General features: G+C 44.7%; 1 protein-coding gene across 1 annotated transcript in view; it reads left to right on the forward strand.

The window, feature by feature from the left end:
• Positions 1–235: 235 nt before the first annotated feature.
• The window catches only part of RAB3GAP2 (RAB3 GTPase activating non-catalytic protein subunit 2), a 50961-nt gene continuing 33447 nt past the window's right edge, over positions 236–17749 (forward strand). The window contains exons 1-10 of the mRNA XM_056852842.1: positions 236–359; positions 5435–5502; positions 5853–5979; positions 11821–11902; positions 14155–14202; positions 14314–14389; positions 14769–14870; positions 15186–15285; positions 16266–16364; positions 17188–17336. Of these exons, the coding sequence (XP_056708820.1) occupies positions 236–359; positions 5435–5502; positions 5853–5979; positions 11821–11902; positions 14155–14202; positions 14314–14389; positions 14769–14870; positions 15186–15285; positions 16266–16364; positions 17188–17336 (975 nt within the window). The remainder of the gene's footprint in view (positions 360–5434; positions 5503–5852; positions 5980–11820; positions 11903–14154; positions 14203–14313; positions 14390–14768; positions 14871–15185; positions 15286–16265; positions 16365–17187; positions 17337–17749) is intronic.

Here is a 17749-nt window from a genome sequence, read left to right on the forward strand (position 1 = left end):
ACGCGCCTAAGACTGAATCACCGCCACAGAGAACCAGCAACGCCGCCCCTCCCAGGGCCACGTGATCGGCGCCGTCGTGCCGCTTCGGCGCCCTCTCTTTTCCCGGACGCGCTTTCCTCTGCGCGCATGCGCAAGAGCGTCGCCTCGGCTTCCGGGTTGGGTTGGCAGTAGGGCGGAGGGTTCTCTGGCCGGGGGTGGTCGCGGTCGAGGAGAGGGTGCCCCCCCCCTTGACGCCATGGCGTGTGCCCTCGTTCCTTTCTGCAGCTTCCAGGACCTGGAGTCGGCGCGGGACTTCCTGTGTTCGCACCTCCGGCAGGGCGGCGCTAGTGCAACCGGGGGCGTCAAGGAAGGTGGCGGCGGTGGTGAGTGCGCCTGTCCGCTTGCTGCATTGGGAGCGGAGCGGAATGAGATGGTGGTGGGGAACATACCCCCACCCCTCATCCCATTGTCACTGCTGCATGATGAGGAATCTGCCCCTTTCAGTCCCTGTGCATCTTGCTCTCTTAAATGGGGAGGGAACGTGTCCGGTGAGAAAGGAGAGATTGGGGGGGGGGTCCTCCCCCCGAATGCATACCCCCCCTTTTCACCATGCGGGCTGGTTCTCTTGCAACAGAATAAGGGGTGAAGTTCTAAAATAGTGTGTTGGATCCTGCCTGCAACTCGAAGAGCTTGTTGTTGTTTGCATTTATCTTTGTATAACTCTCCATACAAATACAAAACCAGTATGGTAGAGAGTGGGCTGAGCTAGGGCCTTTCTCGCTGAAGCTTTTCTCACTGACATGTCAGTAGATCCTTACTTGCAGGGAGCTTTTATGGGGGGGAGCAGTCAAAAACCGTATGCAACATCTGCAGCCTGAACACACATGAAGCGGCCGTACACTGAATCAGACCCTTGGTCCATCAAAATCAGTATGGTCTACTCAGACTGGCAGCGGCTCTCCAGGGTCTCAGGCCCCTACATACCCTACTACCTGGTCCTTTTAACTGGAGATGCTAGGGATTGAATTTAAGATCTCTGTCACTGGAGATACTCTGCCATTGAGCTGTGGCCCCTTCCCTAACTGAAGGGGTGCAGTCCATGCCACTGTCTCTGAGTTTTGCCTCATTCTGCTGCATATGTAGCCAAACCTTGCATATTGTGTTGAGGAAGGAATTTGTGTGAGTAGTCACAGATAGTTACAGGTAGCTGCAGGTGGTGGTAAGGGGACTATGGGGCACTATGCTGTGTGGCCTATCAACTTGGTCTGGTACTCAGTGAGCTGAATATTTAGTGTTATTGGCTGAAGTGACTTTTTGGCACAATTCTGTGGCTACATAGAGCATTTATGTCAAAATGGGCTATCCATGCAACCTTTCTAGTGGTGGTTTGGAGGTTCCTGTTGGATCCTACTGATGGGGTTATCCTAGGAATTTAGATACAACTTCTTGTGTAAGGTCATTTCAGTGGTTATTCTGAAGGTTAAAATAATGTATTGGAACAAGTCCTCACTCGTATTTTCCCATGTATTATGTTCAGCATCCATCAGGGAAGCAGGTTCCTAATGTGCAATTGACTTATGTCTTAGTGCAGCTTTCAAGGGGTAAGTTGTATTCAAGAGAAGGGGTGAACACCTATAAGAAGGGTGGTTATGTAGATGCATGTGCCTGTTCTTGTTCCTTACAAGCTGCAGATGAGTAGATGAACTTGTGTCTCGTCTTCAGAATGCAACTGAGGACTTGCATGATTGATTTGCCCTTCAGCACACAAACAAACAACCCCCTAATGCATAGAAAATTGACATGCCAGAGAAAAGGGATCTATCTAGCTTAGCCTTCTCTCTGACATGTTTGCTTTCTATGTAGGAATTTTTTTTTGAACACAGTAATGTGATGCCCCAACTACAGTTTGAAGTTGTACACACCAGAATGGGTTTACTGTCTTGTGCGCTAGTATGAGAAGAGGTTTGCTTTTCCTCACTTTCAGGGATGATGTCTTTACATCTTTTGGTCCAAGTGTGATCCAAGTTCATTGATGCAGTGGGATACAGTATTGTTCCTGTTTTAACATGCGGGCAGTTCCTTGCTTTTAACCATATCTGTCTTGGTTAAGTAGAAAAGAGCAAGAGTCCAGTAGCTCCTTAAAGACTAACAAAATTTCTGGCAGGGTATGAGTTTTAGTTTTCGTGAGTCACAGCTCACTTCTTCAGATACTGACTCGCGAAAGCTCATACCCTGCCAGAAATTTTGTTAGTCTTTAAGGTGCTTCTGGACTCTTGCTCTTTTCTACTGCTACAGACAGACTAACACACCTACCCATCATGATCTGTCTTGATTGAATAACATTTTATCTATTTAGGGTGCTTAAATACACTTGAATTTGCTCTTGTAACTCATGTTCAGATATGCATTGACTCTTTTAGTACACTTCTCAAAAGGAAGGAGAAAAATGTAGTAAAGGGTGTTATAATTCAGACACTTAATTCTGCAGCAGCAGCAATTCAGTCTTCTTGCAACTACTGTTTTATTCTCTCTTTTTGATCACACGCAGTAGAAATAGGCAACTGTGTTTAGATCAGCATCCCTAAATACTTGATTGAAAAGAGTTGGGTATTTCTGGGGACCTCGGTCTAATTCTGAAATCAGTTTTTTAAATTCACTTTCTTTTGCATCACTAATTTATTTTATTATTAATTAGAATTTTTCTAAGCTGCTTCTTCAGAGTCCTGCTTGAGGCAGCTTGCAATTAAAACAACAATGTAAAATAAGAAGCCAATTAAAAACAAACAATTTGACATAAAAAAACTATCCACAAAACAAGCCTCAGACCAGAAGCAAACCTTTTTTAAAAAATTGGTAAGATAAAACCCTTAATTAAAAGTCTGAGTAAAGTGATGCCTTTTCACCTGGCACCTAGAAGAAAGTGAAGTAGTCACCAGCCTTAAGGGGGAGGACATTCCAAAGGTGAGGTGCAACCACATAAAATGCCCTAATTGCTACCCACCTTACCTCTGAAGATGGAGGTACAGAGAGCAGGACTTGAGAGGCAAGTCTTAAGTGACAGGCTGGACAGTATGGGAGGAGATGGTCCTTTAGTTCTTGCTCCTGCTGATTTGGTCACCTTCTGATTGAGTTGTTTTAGATATATGCTTTATTGTAATGGAGTTACATTTACTTAAGAAGAGCTGGGGATTATAGAATAGTCAAAATATTTTCCTGTTGTCATGTGAACATCGGATTTGGAAATGAGAGGAGTGACCCTTGAAATTCAGCAAAAGTGTAGTAATCCTCTTATAGAACTGTATGACAGATCTTATTTATGAGCTGGACAAGGATTATTACAAGAAGTAATAAGAGTTAAATCCCAGCCTTTCTTTGGAGTTCAAAGTTGTCTGACCTTCTCATTAATTTGGAGTCAATTCAAGTGTAGATTAATTAAGCAGACTTTTCACTAAAGGCAAGCTTTCTTGGGCAGGGCCTTGAGCAAGTCTAGTTTTGGAGGCGGGATTCTAAAGGCAGAGGAAGATCCACATCAGACCGGCTTCATTTAACAAGATACACAAGCACAAAAGGGTATCAAATGGGTGAGAACTCAAGGTGAATAAACTGCAAGCAAGAGCTGGGGCATGCATTGCGAGTAAACAGGGAAAGAGGAAGTGTTGGTGAACTGCTCTGCTTTCTTCACTTTTCATGTAATATGTGAAGTGGGACTTGTAAAGAGATCCATAAACTCAAAATGATTTCTTGGAGCACTGTGGGGCATATTACAGCAGAAGTGGTATTTTAAAAAAACATGAGTTAACTCATGGCTCTCCTGTTCTTGCTTCCGGAGATATGGAAGATCCTTTCTTCATCTTAAGCAAGAAACTGAACGAAAACAAGTTAAGTCACAGCCAAACTGTGAACTCCCTGCTCCTAGATGTGGTGATGGCTGCCAACTTGGAAGGCTTTAAGAGGGGAGTGGACATGTTCGTGGAGGAGAGGGGTATTCTTGGCTACTAATAAAAATGGATACTAGTCATGATGCATGCCTATTCTCTCCAGGAGCAGAGGAGCTTGCCTAATGTATTAAGTGCTGTGGAACACAGGCAGGATGGTGCTGCTGCAGTTGTCTTTGTTTGTGGGCTTCCTAGAGGCCCCTGGTTGGCCACTGTGTAAACAGACTGCTGGACTTGATGGGCCTTTGTCTGATCCAGCATAGTTTTTCTTATGTTCTTATCAACTAGACCCATGCCAAAAATGTAATGACTAAAATCCTTGCATGGACTTTAAACATGCAAGGTTTGCAAGAACAAAATAATGGTAGGTCACAGGAGGTTGAAAAACGAGTAACAGCAAAAGGAAGGAACCTTGAGATTTAAGCAACTCATACTCGGCTTTATAAACCCAGCTTTTGCATTCTGAAGTTTACATTTAATAACTGCGCAAGTTTGGAAGCACTGGTATTAATTTAGTTGAAACTTGTAGTCAAGATTCTAGAAAACATTTTAAAAATATTTTCATGTATGTCAGTATTTTCCTCTAAAGAATATTAAATTCAAAATGTGAAACTTGTTCAAATAGGAATGGTTTGCCTTGAAGTTGCAGCTGACTCATGGCAACCCCAGGACCTTGGGGTTTTCAAAGCAAAAGCTGAGCAGAGGTGGTTTGCCATTGCCTTCCTCGGGATAGCAACCTAGCCTTCCTTGGTGGTCGCCCATCCAAGTACTAACAATGGCCAACCCTGTTTAACTTTCAAGCTGTGATTAGATTGGGGTAGGCTGGGCTGATGGATCACAAATTATGTCACTACATTGCATTATGTGTAATGCGTTTGCTGTGGTTGCAGCAAGAACCTTTTTTACCTGATCAGGTGATGAGTCACAGCTTTCTCCCATACCTGCATCCTTGGGATAATCTTCAAGGAGATCATCAGCCATTGTTATTTAAGCCTCATGTGACTATTTCTTGATTTACCACCTCGGGAGGTGGTGGGCTCTCTTTCTTTGAGGGTTTTAAAGCAGGGGCTAGATGGCCACCTGACAGCAAAGCTGATTCTGTGAACTTAGGCAGATCATGAGAGGGAGGGCAGGAAGGGTTGTGTCACTGCTTGGCTCTCGTGGCCCTTTCTTACATGCCCAGGGAAATGCCAATTACCACTTTGGGCTCAGGAATCAATCTTCCTCCAAGCCAGATTGGCCAGGGATCCTGGAGTTGTTGTTGTTGTTTTTTTGCCATCTTTTGGCCATAGAGTAGGGGTCACTGGGGGTATGTGGGGGAGGTAGTTGTGAATGTCCTGCATTGTGCAGGAGGGTGGACTAGATGACCCTAGAGGTCCCTTCCAGCTCTTCTATGATTCTATGATTGGTTGCTTATTGCAGTTCCATAGGAACTGGAAAGGAGCTTTTCACACCAGCATATGCATCATGATTACGATTGGCTAAACTAAGCTAGAATACTTTTAATCTTTTCATATTAGGTAAGGCTGCAAACTGGGAAGATGAAGACTGGGGCGGTTGGGATGAAGGAGGAGAAGTGCAAGAACCTGTAAGTCTCTTTTTGCTTCCACGATTAATTGTGCACTCTGTAGATGGATTTCCTTTCTTCAGTGCTTTTCAGAATAATTGGAATAATTTCCTGTAGAAACATTCCAGTTAAGTAAGATTGATTTCACATATCCAGTGTACATGGCGATACCACATCTTGTTGCATGCAACTTTTGTTTCTTGTTGTTGGGTATAGCTAATTTGATAGTGTTGTGTGGAGGAAGTCATAATACCAGGAAAATATTCTTGTTTGTGGTTTCCTCAAAAGCTGTCTTTTTTTTGTATGCATTTTTTTGAAATGATATAAATACATCCCTGATAATTAATAGCTTTAAAAATCACTGTGTCCAGGAAGAAGAAGAAGAATCTGCTTCCAAGACACAGGCAAGTTCCTGGCTTCAGGACTGTGTCGTATCCTTGTCGCCAACAAATGATCTCATGGTAATAGCTCGTGAGCAGAAAGCTGTGTTTTTTGTGCGTAAGTATGCTGTATGTGTTTTGTATTCATGCTGTTGTGATGGTGATAATTGCAGCTTTCGGATTAAACTGCCTTGGGACTCATGCGCTGAAGGTTAGATCCAACAGAACATTTCTGCGTGTGGCTTTATCACCTCCCTTCTCCCACTGCAGCTCCAAATGTCCCCCTCATCCTGTTCCTGGGAATCCCCAGTCCTCCAAAAGCAGTTTTTTCAGGGAAGGGAGCATTTGGGGCTGCAGTGGAAGTGGAGAGGCGGGAAAGTGACGGGCCATGGACAGAAATCCTTCCATCCGTGGAAATGCTCTGCTGGATCCAAGCCTGTGTCTTGACTTATCTGTAGCTACAGGTGGTTCTCGTTCACCTTTCCCCTCTGTCCTCCTCCATTTCTTCCAGGGAGTTGCTTATAGTGACAAATACCGTACTTTCTTTATTTAGAATGAGAGCTATAGGAGCAAAATGTTACATTACCTTTAGCAGATACTGTGGTTAGAACTGACATGGCATCTCCCACATCAAATATAAGTGTGGATGTCACGCATGGCTTGGAATCTTGATAGGTCACTTTCTCCAGATGGACTGTTTAGGGACTTGTATGTGTCCTGTGTTAGCTGAAAAATGATACTAAGTAATATTGATGTATATACAGAAATGGTTTGCTCTTAAAGTAAAGCGTTGTCGTGTGGCATATAACTGGGGACCCATGACCTTCTGCAGAATATTTTTATTTTTATGAAGGTTGCATTTCATACATAACACACAACTGTTAATGCAGATGTGCAGGGATGCCATGTGTTTAATATACTTGTGGGAAATCAGCTCACCAGAATGTTAAAATGGACAGCTTTGCTTCTTGTAAAAAATTACATCCCATCATTTCATAAATGTAAGGTTACTATGTATGGGTGTGAAAGCTGGAAAGTGAAGAAAGCTGATAGGAAGAAAATAGATTCCTTTGAAATGTGGTGTTGGAGGAGAGTGTTACGGATTCCGTGGACTGCCAAAAAAACAAATCAGTGGGTTATAGATCAAATCAAGCTTGAACTGACCCTAGAAGCTAAAATGACTAAACTGAGGCTGTCGTATTTTGGTCATGTCATGAGACGACAAGAGTCACTGGAAAAGACAGTCATTCTAGGAAAAGTTGAGGGCAGCAGGAAAAGAGGAAGACCCAACAAGAGATGGATTGACTCAATAAAGGAAGCCACCGCCTTCAATTTGCAAGATCTGAACAAGGCTGTCAAAGATAGGACATTTTGGAGGACTTTCATTCATAGGGTCGCCATGAGTCGGAAGCGACTTGACGGCACTTAACACACACACACACACACGCGGTTACTTACAGTATCAAAAGTTGAAACCAATTCATCATAAACCACTGTGAAAACAATTTAAAAAATTGAAAGAACATCATGGTTCAGCATAAAAACCAATAGTCGTTCCTGTCTAGGAAGGCTCTAAGGTTTTAGAACTTAGCCATCTTTCCAAACTCATTGTCTAGATTTTTGTATGATCGATAGAGGAGCTTCCCTGCATTCCTTTACACCTTAGCATGACTCATTGCCGTTTGATACAAGCTTCATCTATCATTTCCAGGCCCACACTGAGGTGTACACGAGTACAAAATGAAGATCAAACATAACAAAATGGGGGTCCCTGTGGGGTGAGGGCCTCAGGGGCATTGGCCAGCCATGACAAAATCTTGCCTAATCCCATAATATTCTCATGAGTTCCCTGCAAATTTGTTCCAGTACCCATTCATCCAATAAAATTCACACTAAATCACTCGCTTAATTTTCTTGCCATTGCATGAATGAAAGCTATTTTCAATTTTGTGAATTGCAATTTTCAATTCTTTGAAAGTTGTTGTTCTGCTTAGCAGCATGTGGGCCCTTTCAGTCTCTAGCTGAAATGGGAGAAAACTTGCCTGTTTTCTTGTGTGTCCATAGTTTTTCACTGCTGTGTGAATAGAGACCACCTCCTTTCCTGCTTCATCTGGAGATTTAAAGGGCACCGTCCATCTGATATGAGAAGTAACTCTAATCTTTCCATACAATTTCCTTTCCCATTTTTGTGGTGGAACTTGAAGTTTTGCTTGACTGTCGAAATTCCTTGTGAACAGATGGTAATAGTAACGGTTTCTTAATATATTACGAATTTTCCTGTAACATCATGAGTATCAGATTAAAAACTGGACACAAACTATTATGCATACATAGGGCTTTGACTTTAAAGAAGTTCCTCATTCAAAATGTTTTTTTTTAAAGAGATCAATGCTTTGATTGACCTGCTGTGAGAGAAATTTTAATTGCCCTCTGTATGGTAGTTGTTTAATTATGGGCAGAAAGGTCAGCTGTGACAACAAATAAGCATGATTATAGATGGAAGTGTAAGGGTAGCATTATCAATTTTAATTTTTGCAGAAACGTAACTCATTAAAGAACCAAAACAACACCTCATGAACCACTTGATTAAGTTTTGGTAGCTTCTGGTAGCCTTGATGTAATAAATTGTTATTGAAAATAATAATTGTCATTGAAAAATTGGTATTCTTCCCTGAACCATATTGTGTTTCGGTTTGCTTCCAACTGTTGTTCAAAATTTAATACTACCCAGAATGAAGAAGTAGCTTCTAATAATGCAATGATCACATTGTGAAAATAACAAGACTAGGATGGCTACAAAAACATCTGTTTAAATTTTGCTTTATGCATTGATAGAAATATTAGTCTCTATCTCATTGCTACTAAGTAGAGCAAATTAAAATGGCTCAATTACCACATTAAATAATTTCAGAGGAAAAGCTTTTATTAGGCAAAGCCTTTGTACTATAGAAGATAAAAACATAACTGGGCTTGAATGCCTGGGAGCGGAATCCAAATACATTCACACTAAAGATCAAATGCAGATTTCTAATAATTTAAAAAGGCTGTTGAACAGCTTAACTAGGGATTTGAGGTATTTTTTTACATTGCACGTTCAACAATGTTAAGCCAGAAATTACAAGCTTTGAACTGCAGGACAGATTTTATTAGATGTGTTAATGTAGCCCGTCAAACTAGACTTTGATTGGCCTCGTCTGTAAATCCTGAGGAGTATGCTGTATACTTGACAACCTTCAAACATGGGCAGAGAAATCCTGTGAGGCGCCTGCGCAGCAGTGGCCAGCTGTGGCGTAATTGTGGCACTGCTAGTCTGCTCCCTAAATGGGTTTGGTTATGCAACGGCCAGCAGGAAAAAAGTGTCAGTAGTTAGCTTTCAGTAGCCGCGACCTCGTTGGCATCCATAGCAACTGTGCCGCTGTATTCCTTGGAGGTGTTAGGATGAGGTGGCAGAGCTGTGACAGCCAGGACAGCCAGAACCCATCAGGGTTCACCTTGCACGTGGTCGGGGGGGGGGGGGGAAGCCAAGTACACATCAAGGCCCAGGGTCTGAAAAGGATGTGGCCAGGAATGCTGGCTTGCTGTCAGCAGCACGCCCCCCAATTAAGGGGTCCAAGTCCTGTCACAAGCCCCTGGGCACCTGCCCGTGTTGGCACGAGCCCAACATCCCCTCCACGGACTCCCCAAGCCGGCCCCCTGACCACACAGAGCAGCATGTGCCCACATCTCGGAAGGGGAAGGGGGAGGTGTCATGGGTCGTCTGTGCAGTTGTGGGAGCCCTCTACTCATCAGCGGCCGCGCCTTCCACCTGGACAACCATTCTGCCAAGGTGCCAGCTCACCATCCCTGCTGGGGCGGGGCATAGCGCGGGGACTTGAAGCTCCTCCGACCGGTCTCCCAGCAGCCTCTTGCTGTGCACCTGTCCCTCCTCTACGTCCTTCGCAATGGCAAGCAGTCCCTCCAGGTGTCTGGCAGCCACCATCACAGATGCTGCCAGCCCTTCCGTTCACTGTGGAGAAGGCTTCCCACCACTCTCGGTGGCTCTCCAGCCGCTCCCGCTCAATCACCGCCCACGCAGATAAGAGGGTGGGGGAATGGGCTGAGCTGGGCGTGGGCCCCGTGCCCGGGGATCAGGCAAGGGATTGGAATCCCCTGCATTGCCTGGGGCACCAACAGCCACGCCATCCAGCTCCAGAGGACGCAACTTGCCTCTGCCCCCCACATTCTCCCCAGTCTCCACTGCCCCCACTCTGCTGGCATCTAAAAACATCGAGTCTGCCCTTTGCATGGGCTTATCCTCAGCCGCTTGCCTCGGGATTCTGTGATGTCCAGTGTCCACAGGACGACTTACCTGGCCGCCACAGCTAACCTCGTGGGGGTCAGGGCGTCAACTGCAAATGTCAGGGGAAAGGGCCTGGTGTGTGTGTGTGGGGGGGGACACAGAGAATGGAGTGTCAGCCTGTGTGGGCACCCATTACCATCTGCTTTGGCATCACCACTCGGCCTCACAGTCACTTCACCTCTGTTGCCCCCCACCTCTGCAGCCTGGCCCCTGTGGTCCTCCCCGTCGCTTAGCTCAGAGAAGAGACAGAGCTGACACCCATCCGGGCAGGATTCGAGGCAGTCAGAGGCTTCCTCAACATAGTGGGAGCTGTGGACTGTACCCTCATAGTCCCCCTGTGGACAGTACCCTCATAGACACAGGTATACCAAAACCGCCATCACTTCTACAGCCTGAACGTTCAAGGTCCTGCAATCCCCAGGGCATTTTCACAGACCCCACGGCCAAGTTCTGAGGCAGCATTTGTGATGCACAGATATTTGGCATCTGTCCTCAGCCGCCTGCTGGCTGCGTGGCCAGAAGGCCAAAGATGGCTCCCAAGTCAGTCGTCTGGGAAGGGGGGGCGGGCCAGCAGGCAGGAGGCCTCACTCCTGATGGGTCTCATTCTATCCACACTAGGTATCCGTGGATACCTCCTCCCATACTTGCTGACCCCGTGTCTTGACAACCTACCAGACAACCAAGCATACAACCAAACCCACTGCCAAACATGCATGACCATCAAGCGGGCATCTGGCCAACTGAAGGTGCGATTCCATTGCCTCATCATACAGGATGGCGTCGGGCTATGCAGCCCCTGGCAGTTGCCAGTCCCTTTGATGTCCGTGTGATGCTTCACAACATGGCCATATGCCAAGGGCTGCTACCACCCCTTGTTGGGGGCTTGGTGGAGGGCCCCCTGGGTTGGGGGGGGCACCCAGACCACCTTTTGGGGAGCTTCGCCCTCTGGCACCCTTGGAGAGGGATGCTGCAGCAGCCACCGGATGAGCAAAGCCCAGTTGTCTCCACCATTCGTAGGGGATCTGCACGACTCCACAACATCACTCACTCCCACAGTTGCCGTTTGTGGCCCCCATGCTGCGCCCAAGGCATTTGGGAGAAGTCGCCATAAGCAGGGAGGGCTGGTTTTGGGGAGCCATCCCCGATGATGTTCCCTCAACTTGGCACCTGCACAGCCTGGCTGGAGGCACCTGTCCGAGAGTGTGGGGAGGGGTGAAGCTGTGAGCTGCTGCACTGACCACATCCAGCTGTATTCTTCTCTATAGGCATACGTCACCCTGAGCCAGCCAACACAGATGAACAAAGGGGATGGCTATTAGCAGCCCAGTAGGTGGCAAGAGGGGCTTTCCAAGGCCCATTCCAGAGTTTTGTGTTCTGCCTTTTACTTCTCTTTTGTTTCCCTGAAGAGGGGATGGGGCGACTGTGTCTTCAGAACTAGGAACTCCCACATTGCGCGAACAGCAAATATTCTGCTTCATCAGTTTGTGGGTTCGTTTCTGCTGGCAAAGGACATCCGCAGCAGCTTGAGTAATTTGACAAGGTGTTTTCTTGAGTTTTACTTTGAAAGTTAAAATATGAAAACTGTCCATGAACAGTTCTGTGTTTTTTTGTTTCTTTCAGCAAAGTGGAAGCACAGTGAAAAAGGGAAAGAAGAAATGCAATATGCCGTTGGCTGGAGTGGCTCTTTAAATGTCGAAGAAGGGTAGGGATGGAACTAGAAATGCTGTGAATGACTATATTGTCCCCTTTTTATTACTTTGCTGGTGAAACTGTTAACCTGGGATGTGATCCAAAGGTCTTAGCATACACAGGCTGCATATTCTTTCCAGTTAAGAAATAGGCTTTTTTCCTACTTTGCACTTGGAGTTTCTCATTCATAGAGGAGAATGGGAGAGCCTGTGCATGTGCAGATAGACATATACATGAGACCTGTTAGGTAGGAATCATGGGGTTTTAAAAAAAACCCCACATTTTTATTATTCCACTCAGTACATATAATTCTGTAAATACATTTCAGTATATCAGCAACGCACCAATTGTACTGTACAGAAAAAAATCACCAAAGACGAATACACGCACAATCTTAGAACACTGCAAAGAAAATGGCGGTACATTGTTTTGGAATTTATTATTCCAGTACATCCCAAACATGGCTCATGTTTCAGTAAACCGATTGGTGTTAGGCCTTCAGTTAATTCTGGTTCTGGTGCAATATCCCACATCCTTTTATTGAAAGAGGAGGCTGCATTTTCTTCTAGCAGGAGGCAGAGATTAAGCCCAGTTTTTTAAACGACCCCTCCATGAATAATATTGTCAAGGTTAGTGTGTCCTACTGTGATCTGGGAGACCCAGGTTCGAATCCCCACTGTGCAGTGATGCTTATGGGGTCTCCATGGGCTAGTCACTGTCCCTCAGCCTGATCTAACCTTCAGGGTTGCTATGAAGGTAGGATAGGGAAGAGAAAATCATGTACTCCACCTTGAGCTCCTTGGGAATAAAAATGTCATTGACAATATTTAATTATTAAATGTTGTGAGCATACATTTATTACACTGTCCATTAATTTGAGCTATAGGCTTTAATAGTTGATATGATGCAGTTAAATGATTTTAAATATTATAGATTTAAAATTTCTCCTTTTGATCAATTGCTTGCAATACTTTGAGAGTTCTGAGTTCTGCAGACTCCCCCTCCCCCAAATCCTATTTTAGGTGCTACTCTGGTTGGTGTTTAAATTCTCTGCAGCTGCTCTGGGCAACTGTCTCCGACATCCATTTTAGGATCTCTGTGGTACTGCCTGAAACTCACTAGGCAGTTGAGCACTGAGCGCTACTGAGAAGTAGCAGGAGGAAAGGCAGGGAAAAGTAGGAAGGATGGTGGAGGAACAGCTATAGGGATTCTGTTTTGGGCTTCGTTCACAAGATGAGGTTAAGTGTGCAGCAGTTCACGTTCTTGAATTTGGGATTGATGGATCTGAGAAGTCCGCTTCCTTGACACAGGTAACTAGCAAAGTTGGAGCTGGAGCTAAACGAGTAACTTGTCTTATTCATCTGCCTGTGATACTTTACTATGTACACAGATAGGTGATGTCTTATGTGAAAGAGGACCTATATGAAACATTTCCTTGGTTCTAGGTTCCCTGGATAGTACCTTAGATGCTAAAATTCTCACAAGCAGTGCCCTTTTTAAAGCAGTCAACTGAAATCTAAAGAGAGATTGCCTTTGATTTTGAGTCAGCCATCTTGGGTGGCTTTTCACATTATCTGGTACAGAGAAACAGCCAGAGAGAGGGTATCGTCCATACAACATTCCCCAGTATGTCACGTGTGTTTAATGCTCCTCTTCAGTCTGGTTTCTCATGAAAGTAATTGTTTTGAAGGGACAAAGCTTACTGTGATTGGTCTGTGTTATTTTTTTTTCTGGACACTTTTCTGTTCTTCCTCTTTCATAGTTGAAGGCTTGTCCCCCCTTCTCCCCATGACAGTCCGTTTGCACTTGCCTTCACACAGACAACTGGTTTCTTTTAGCAGAACCTAATTGGCTATTTAACATTCTTGGAATCCCCCGCCTCCAAAATTCCATCCCTTCTCTCTCTCTCTCCTCCCTCTTTAGCATACTTGTGGCTTACAGCTTTGGGGAGGGTGCACAAGTTAGGTTGGCACTGTGATAAAAAAGGGGAAGCCTTGAGCCTGAAACGCTGAGAGGAAGATGCATATGTGGAGAGGAAATGCACAACATTTAGTAGAAGAGAATGGGGCACTATAGTAAAACGCTGTAAGAGCAGTTCTGAACCTGAGCATATGCAGGGCTGGCTTAAAGGACCGGCACAGCCACTAACGCCGAATTAGCCATCAGCAGCTCTGTCTCACCATTCTATTCAAATTGCCTTTTCTGTCCTCTGTGCAACAGAGTCTGTCACAAAACTCTTAAAATCCTTTTTCCCCCCTCCTCTAGTGAATGTGTAAGCAGCACATTGTGCATCCCGCTGGCAAGTCAAAAGAGGTAAGTATAGAGTATTTAAACCCTCAAAGAGCCTGGGTGAAAAATAATAATTGGATGTGTGATATAACTGAGAATAAGAATAACTCCTTTTATTTTCTTTGTACGAGACAGGAGCTCCACAGGCCGGCCTGACTGGACCTGTATTGTTGTAGGCTTCACCTCTGGCTATGTTCGCTTCTACACAGAGGTTAGTTATTTTCCCTGTAGTTTGACTGCCTGCAAAGGACTGTTTCGTACACCACATTTTCCTCACAGAGGTAGTCGATAGTGCTTTGGAACGCAGTGCATCTGTTTGATGTGGGTTTTCCAGCGAGGCAGCTGTGTATAACAGATGCCTGTTTGCAGGGGGAGATGCTAGAGCCCTGTTACAAAACAGTGTGAAGGAAAATCTGTGCAGTGATCCCTACAGTGTTAGGAAAATGTAACATGTCGGGGGTGGTGGTGAGGCTGTGGCTTGTAAACTACTTTCTAGAGGGCATGTTGTAATGCCCCCCTCTGGTCCTTTACTCCCCTAATCCCTAGTATGAGAGAGATTACATATTAATGTTTGTGTCTCACCTTTTTAGAATGGAGTATTGCTTCTGGCACAGCTTTTAAATGAAGATCCAGTCCTGCAGCTTAAATGCAGAACGTACGAGATTCCCCGGCATCCTGGAGTTACTGAACAGGTACTAGGTATTTTTCCTACAGTGAAATCATCACAAGACCTAGGCTGCCATCCTAAGAACACTTTTCTGAGAGTAAGCCTCGTTGCACTGCAAATGGTGGCAATTGCTGTTTTTCTTTCACTGTAGGGGCTGGTTTCAAGGATAACACTGAAGCATGAGGGAGATGGTTCCCCCCAGTTGGGAGTGTAGTACTTCCCGCAGGATAGCAAAAATTCATAAGTTCATCAGGATAACAAAAATAGCAGTTTACCAACCAAATACATTTACCAACCAAATACATTTACCTGACATTCTCCTTAATTTTTTTTAACACAGAATGAGGAAATGAGTATCTTATATCCTTCTGCAGTTGTAACAATTGATGGTTTCAGCCTATTTCAGTCCCTCCGTGCTTGTCGAAATCAGGTTGCAAGAGGTAAGTCCAGGACTGAGGGCACTTTTACCCGTTTCTGTTGGGCTTTTCATGATGGAAGGCGTTAAACTGTGTTACTCCTTGTCAACACCTAAGGGGATGTTAGTAAACAGTCGTGTGTCAGAAGGAAAGGCTGTTCCACTTGGAATTCTGACAGTTCTCAGAAAACCGCACAGCGGCTCCTACAGAGCAGACCCACTTTGGGGGAGGGGGGATCCCCCCCAGCTTTCTTTCATGCATCTGCTCTGTTAGCTGCCTCTGGTTACTGAGTACACTCTGAATGCTGGATATTTCATGGCTAGGGTTGCCAGGTCCCTCTTCGCCACCAGCGGGAGGTTTTGGGGGCAGAGCTTGAGGAGGGTGGGGTTTGAGGAAGGGAGGGACTTCAACGTCATAGAGTCCAATTGCCAAAATGACCATTTTCTCCAGGTGAACTGATCTCTATTGGCTGGAGATCGGTTATAATAGCAGATCTCCAGCTTGTACCTGGAGGCTGGCAACCCTGCTCATGGCTTGCACCACCTGCATTTGGCGGGCCTGAAGCAGAACCTCTTCCTGGATCAAGGAATCATTGCCAGTTTGACTTTTCCCCCTGTACAGTGGAAATAAACAAATGGCTGTAGAAAAGGAAAAAGCTTTAAGCATTATAGCTTATTTAGACTTCTTTCCCAGCCTGTCCTAAGGGCTCGTAGCTAGTTACAATTTCCCCTGTATCTTGCCCCAGGTTAACTCCATTCAGTTTCGTTCCTGAAGAGGGATTTGGACATAGATTGCTCCCTTCTGTAATAGTATCACACTGGCTAGAAGCAGAAATACCGTGACTTCAAGGAATTACTGAACAATTGTGTGTGAACTCAGTAGGCAAGACAGTTCGACAGTATGCATGTTTACCAGTGCTGCTCATTGATATATCCATATACTGAGGATAGTATTCTAGCTAATAATTCTATGTAATCTCTATACTTTTTTCACAATATGGGCAGCTACAGCTTCAGGCAATGAGAACGTTCAGCCACCTCCATTAGCTTATAAGAAATGGGGCCTGCAGGATGTGGATACCATAGTTGATCATGTTAGTATTGGTAAGTACTGTCATGTTGGGCAACAACCATGAATGAATAGTTCTGATCCATGAGTCACTAAATGAGCAGTTTAGAGGATTAGAAATGAGCGTTTATATAGTATTTCAAAGCGCCTCACATGCGCTAGCACAGTAAGCCTTACGACAACTCCATAAGGTACATCCATCCATAGGATTATCCCCCTCTTGCAGTGTGGCTTCACTAAGGCCTCTTAGCGGGTAACTGGTGGAAAGTTAGTTTGAAACAGGAGATTCCTAATTCGCAGGTTGCATTATGTGGCTGTTTTCCAATGTAAGCGTCCTATCATCCCTGTGTAAAGGTTTCTGATGCTACCTTGCTAGACCAAGAGCCAGTGGAATAGTAGTCCTCACCAGTATTCTCCCTTCTCCTGGCTGGGTCATGTTACTGACAACCCTTTGCACTATGAGGGCTGTACTGTACTCCCTGAATTTATGAATTGCTGCAGCCCTGTGCAAATCCTTACTGCATGCCATTCTGTTTCTTTCTGTCTGTCTCGTCTTTCTTTCTTTGGCTGAGGTTGGTTAATTGTCCAAAATAAAGCTCAATAATAATTGTTCAAAATTATGCTCAATGAAATGTCTAAAATGTCAGATTTACATATTCTATAAGGGCACTTACAGAGCAATTCTATGCCTGGTTACTCCAGTCTCAAGACGCATAGATCTGCATAGGATTTTACTGTTTTCTTAACAGTTTCAAGAAACTGCAGATCTGTTTTCCCCCCTGAACTTAGGAACATGTTTGGACCTTATTTCTTGTACAAATTTAGAATTGTCCGTGCTGAACTTTTTTTTAATAATAGGTATCATGACTCTGTCACCCTTTGATCAAATGAAGACTGCTTCCAACATTGGTGGATATAATGCAGCCATAAAGAATAGCCCTCCTGCTATGTCTCAGTACATCACTGTAGGGTCAAATCCGTTCACTGGTTTCTTTTATGCCCTTGAGGTAAGCCTTGACCATAAATTGGTGGCTGGGAGCAGAACATTGCCTTGTGTGGTTAACTTGGTCTTTAATCGGTTTCCTTTTTGCTGACATTCTGAGATTTTTTGGGGGTGGGAGGCCAGATGGGAGGTGGCACAGCCTGGCAGCTTGCTTCTGAAGTTCAGTGCTTTTGAAAGTGTAGTGATATGTCTTGGATTTAGCTGTCTGTTTAGATCCAAGTAGGTTATTTATGAGTCCCTTTCTTAAAGGAAAAAAATTGACAAATGGCTTTAAAGTAAGAGTTTGTTTCTAATAAAACATTCTTTTTTTCAATATTATCTTTTGCTATATTCTGGGGTGTGAATCTTGAGCATCCAGCCAGTATGTTCCACAGTAAACAATGTCATAATTCTTTGGAAAACCGGTTAACCTTTTAC

This window comes from Euleptes europaea, chromosome 7 (genome assembly GCF_029931775.1).
Source record: "Euleptes europaea isolate rEulEur1 chromosome 7, rEulEur1.hap1, whole genome shotgun sequence".
Classification (NCBI taxonomy): Eukaryota; Metazoa; Chordata; class Lepidosauria; order Squamata; family Sphaerodactylidae; genus Euleptes; species Euleptes europaea.